Source organism: Carlito syrichta, unplaced genomic scaffold, assembly GCF_000164805.1.
Source record: "Carlito syrichta isolate Samal-C Ts95f unplaced genomic scaffold, Tarsius_syrichta-2.0.1 Scaffold317539, whole genome shotgun sequence".
Taxonomy (NCBI): domain Eukaryota; kingdom Metazoa; phylum Chordata; class Mammalia; order Primates; family Tarsiidae; genus Carlito; species Carlito syrichta.
The window spans coordinates 92,920-98,190 of NW_007261635.1; the positions used below are offsets into that span (position 1 = coordinate 92,920).

At 46.0% G+C, this 5,271-nt stretch overlaps 1 protein-coding gene across 1 annotated transcript in view; it reads left to right on the forward strand.

Annotated features, from left to right (window-relative positions):
- The window catches only part of AAED1 (AhpC/TSA antioxidant enzyme domain containing 1), an 11,041-nt gene that overhangs the window by 798 nt on the left and 4,972 nt on the right, over positions 1 to 5,271 (forward strand). Inside the window, exons 2-4 of the mRNA XM_008074771.1 lie at positions 1 to 63; positions 4,019 to 4,072; positions 4,233 to 4,338. The exon at positions 1 to 63 is cut by the window's left edge and continues 22 nt beyond it. Of these exons, the coding sequence (XP_008072962.1) occupies positions 1 to 63; positions 4,019 to 4,072; positions 4,233 to 4,338 (223 nt within the window). The remainder of the gene's footprint in view (positions 64 to 4,018; positions 4,073 to 4,232; positions 4,339 to 5,271) is intronic.

Here is a 5,271-nt window from a genome sequence, read left to right on the forward strand (position 1 = left end):
CTGTGCTACGTCTGCAAGGAATACGTGGAGGACCTGGCCAAAATCCCCAAGAGTCTCTTGCAAGTAAGGAAGTTTCCTGGGCGCGAGCAGCAGAGTGCCGGCCTCCGGGGACCTGGTGGGGGAGGCTGGCCGTCTGTCGGAAGGGCCGCGGGGCGAGGGGCGAGGGGCGAGCACGGGGCCCCCGGCACACCCGGATTCCGGCCCCCCGCCGCCGCAGAAGGGGAGGGACGCGCCGGAGACCTCTTCTGCCCGCAGGCATCCGTGGCCACCTGCCTGTCAACCTACTGACTGTCATCACGATTTTCTTGCTGCTGGGTGACCTGTGTGTTCTCAAATGTCGGACGCTCACAACCCAAAGCAAATGCTGGAAATTATTGACATTTTCTTCCCTCTGTTTTGTAGTTGCCGTTGCAGGTGGCTGTTTATTGCAGGAAAATCCTGATGTATCTTGGAGGGGCACATTCGTATTTCCTAACGGGCTGCAAGCTCCGTGTCCTTAGGACAACCACAGAGGTTTGATCCCACGGGAGTTTTTGAGTGAAGGCTCTGGGCAGCCTTTGTAAAACTGAGTTGTGTTTTTTTCATCGTATCTTATCGATTGGGATGTGAAAAGATATAGTTATCTGATTAAATGACCGTACTTTTATAGATTTTTCCAATAGTTGTATACCTATAATCAGTCGGGCGTGGTGGCAGGGCCTGTGGTCCCAGCTGTTCGGGAGACAGTGACAGAAATGTCGCTTGAGCCCAGGCGGTGGAGACTGGGGTCAGGGGTAAACGTGCAGCTGCTGCCCTCCAGCCTGGGTGACACAGTGAGACTGACTCAAAAAAAAAGTTTGAATCTCGGGGAAATATGGAGCATTATTGATCTTCATTTTGTTTTTGTTCTTGTCTTTGAGTCAGAGTCTCACTCTGTCGCCCAGACTTGAGTGCAGTGGCTGCTCCAGCCACCGCAGCCTCGCCCTGCTGGGCCCTGGCCATCCTCCGCCTTCAGCCTTCCAAGTAGCCGGCCTTCCAAGTAGCCGGAACTACAGGCACCCACCACCACTCCAGGCTAGTTTTTTTTTTTTTTTTTTAATTTATTGTAGAGACAAGGTCTTGCCATATTACCCAGGCCAATCTCAAACCCCTGGGCTCAGGGAATACACTCGCCTTGACCTCCTGAAGTCCTGGGATTACAGGCATGAACCACAGCGCCCGCTTGACCTTCGTTTCGAAAAAAATTTTTAACTGTTCATCAGCAAGTCCTCTTGTTCATTCTATTTTGTAAACAAATTGACAAAGCATGTACACATTTATGAGGCACTGTGTAATGTTTTGATACACACTTACATTGCAGATTGATTAAATCAAGCAAATATATTCATTTTCTCACATACTTATTTTTATTTTATTTTTATATAAAGTTTTTTTAAAAAACTTAGAGCTGCAACTCAGATGCAAATGGAATACTTATGATTTTTTTTGGTGTGGTGAGAATATGTAAAATCTAGTCTTAGCAGTTTTGAGATATACATTAGTAACTACAGTCGCCGTGTTTTGTGATAGATCTCTAAGTTTTTCCTTTTGTCTAATGAAAACTGTGTCACCCTTTGAATGGCATCTCCCCATTCCCAATCTCCTCCTCCCCCAACCATGGTAACCATCATTCTTCTGTACTTGTGTGAGTTTCACTGTTTTAGATTCCATACATAAGTGAGATCATGCAGTATTTGTCTTTCCGTGCCTGGCTTATTTCATTTAACATAAAGTCCTCCAGGTCCATTTGTGTTGTTGCAAGTCACAGAAAAGTTTCTTTTTTGATGACTGAGGAGTATTCCACTGTGATGTTGGAGTCTCACTCTGTCACCCAGGCTGGAGGGCAGTGGCACGCTCCTGGCCACCGCAGCCTCAACCTGCTGGGCTCAGGCGACCCTTCTGCCTCAGCCTTCCAAGTGGCTGGAACTACAGGTACGTGCCCCATGCCCGGCTAATTTTTTTATTTATTGTAGAGATGAGGTCTCGCCAAGTTGTCCATGCTGATCTCGAACCCGTGGGCTCAGGCAGTCCTCTCACCTTGGCATCCCAAAGTGCTGGGATTATAGGCGTGAGCCACCGCACCTGGCCCACACCACATATTCTTTATCCATTCCTCCCTGATGGACACTTAGGTGGCTTCTGTGTCTTGGCTATTGTGAGTCATGCTGTAATCAACATAGGAGGTGTCTTTTGCTTATGATGTTGCCTGGTAACCTGCCTATTCTCGTCCTTAGATACCTCTTCAGCATACTGATTTCATTTCCTTTGGATAAATGCCCAGTAGTGGGGTTGCTGGATCATGTGGTGGCTCTATTTTTAATTTTCTGAGGAACTTTCAGACTGTGTTCCGTAGTGGCTGCATTAATTTATATTCCCACCAGTGGTGTACAAGGGTTCCCTTTTTCCACATCCTTGCCAACACTTCTTATCTTTTTGATAGTGACCATTTTCACAGGTGAGACTTGATATCTCATTGTGGTTTTTTTGTTGTTTTTTGGTTTGTTTTTTTTTGAGTTGGAGTCTCACTCTGTTGCCCAAACTGGAGTGCTGTGGCCACTCCCGGCCACCACAGCCTCGACCTGCTGGGATCCTTCCGCCTCAGCCTTCCAAGTAGCTGGAACTACAAGTGCGTGCTACCACGCCCGGTTCATTTTTTGATTTATTGTGGAGATGAGGTCTCGCCAAGTTGCCCAGGCAGGTCTCAAACCCGCGGACTCAGGCAGTCCACTCACCTCAGCCTCCCAAAGGCACGGGATTACAGGCTGAGCCACCGAGCCAGCTTCATTGTGGTTTTAATTTGTGTCTCCCTGATAAGGAGTGATGTTGAGCCTTTTTTCATGCATCTGTTGGCCATTTGTATGTCTTCTTTGGAGAAATGTCTATTCGTGTCTTTTGTTCACTATTTAATCTGGTTATTTTGTTTTCTTGATGCTAAGTTGAATTCCCTTTATGTTTTAGATGTTTGTCCTTTATTAGCTATATGGCGTGCAAATATTTTCTCCCAATCTGTGGGTTATCTCTTCACTCTATTGAAGTTTCCTTGGGTGTGCAGAAGCTTTTTAGTTTGGTGTAGTCCCTTTTGTATTTTTATTTTTTATCTTTTTATTATTTATGTTTTTTGAGTTGGAGTCTCGCGCTGTCACCCAGGCAGCTACCACAGCCTCGACCTGCTGGGCTCAGGTGATCCTTCTGGCTCAGCCTTCCAAATAACTGGAACTACAGTCACACGCCACCATGCCCAGCTAGTTTTGTGTGTGTCTGTTTTTAATGGTAGAGATGAGGTCTCCCCAAGTTGCCCAGGCAAGTCCTCTCACCTCAGCCATCCAAAGGGCCGGGATTATAGGTGTGAGCCACCACGCCCAGTCCCATTTGTCTTTTTTTGCTTTTATTGCCTGTGATTTGGAGGTCATATCCAAGAAATCATTGCCCACACCAATGTCATGTCTATTTCCCTGTGTTTTCCTCTAGTCGTTTTATCGTTTTAGGTCTTACATTTAAGTCTTAAAATTTTTAGCAAAATAATTGTCTGATGAATCAGACTTTTTTTTTTTTTTTTGAGTTAGAGTCTCACTCTGTCACCCAGACTGGAGTGCAGTGGCCGCTCCCAGCCACCACAGCCTCGACCTGCTGGGCTCCGGAGATCCTTCTGCCTCAGCCTTCCAAGTAGCTGGAACTACAGGCGTGCACTACCATGCCCGGCTGATTTTTTGATTTATTATTGTAGAGATGATGTCTCACTGCCCAGGCAGGTATCAAACCCGCGGGCTCAGGCAATCTACTCACCTCAGCCTCCCAAAGCACAGATTACAGGCTGAGCTACCGAGCCTGGCTCAGACATTTTAATCTTACATTTATCTGCTTTGACTGACATAACTTTGCTGTTTATTTTATTCTTCTAGAAGCCTGTAGCTGGCATTAGAATGAAACAGAAGAGTTGACTTAGGGGAACTTGCATAAAACATACATAATTTCTAATAACATGTCTTTTTTTTTTCTCAAGGAAGCAAATGTCACCCTTATAGTAATTGGACAATCATCCTACTATCATATTGAGGTAAATATCTAATAAATTAGGAAACTAATGGATTGCATTTGGTCAGACCTAAAAATTATGTTATTTGAACCACTAAGTGTAGACTAGATTGGCTGGAGTTAGATTATGATCCCTTTTCTCTCATTTGTTCTTATAAAAATTTCAACTGTTCTCTTTTCAGCCTTTTTGCAAACTGACAGGGTATTCTCATGAAATCTATGTTGATCCTGAGAGAGAAATCTATAAAAGATTGGGCATGAAAAGAGGTGAAGAAATTGCCTCCTCAGGTAAGACATAGCATGCCCCAGGTAGAAAACACTGGTGGCCTGTTCTCACATTTGTGTATACGTGCACAGGCAAACATGGTGAATTAATAATCAGCTGCTCTTTATGCTTCTGATAAACAGTCCAGGTACACTGGACTCCAGAAGATTCATCTGGGTGTAATGACATGGAAGGCTGTTGACAATGATCTATTGAAGGAAAAAAGGCAAGTTGCAGAACAGTGTCTTCAGTGTGATTCCATTTTTGTGAAAACAAAAATGGTTTCCATAAAGATCCATGGTGTGTGTAGTTCAGGGCCATGGGTGAGAAGCAAAGAACTCCACAGAAATTAGATCGAGAAAAAGTTTATTTGAAAAGTAGATTCAGCCGGGCTCGGTGGCTCAACCTGTAATCCCGCGCCTTTGGGAGGCTGAGGTGAGTGGATTGCCTGAACTCGTGGGTTCGAGACCCGCCCGGGCAACTTGGCGAGACCTCATCTCTACAATAAATAAAAAATTAGCCGGGTGTGGTAGCACGTGCGTGTAGTTCCAGCTACTGGGAAGGCTGAGGCGGAAGGATCGCCGGAGCCCAGCAGGTCGAGGCTGCAGTAGCCGGGAGCGGCCACTGCACTCCAGTCTGGGCAACAGAGTGAGACTCCAACTCAAAAAAAAAAATAAAAAAAGTATTCAGGTAGCACAAAACATGCTTGAGGGCTCACAAGACGAGCATCAGTGACACCTCCAGGTCTGTACCCCGTTTGTGATCATAGGGCAAGTTAAATAAAACCCTAAAGAAGCGCGACAAGCTGGGCTCAGTGGCTCAGCCTGTAATCCCAGCGCTTTGGGAAGCCAAGGTGAGTGGATTGCCTGAGCCCGCGGGTTCGAGACCCGCCTGGGCAACTTGGCGAGACCTCATCTCTACAATAAATCAAAAATTAGCCGGGCGTGGTAGCGAAT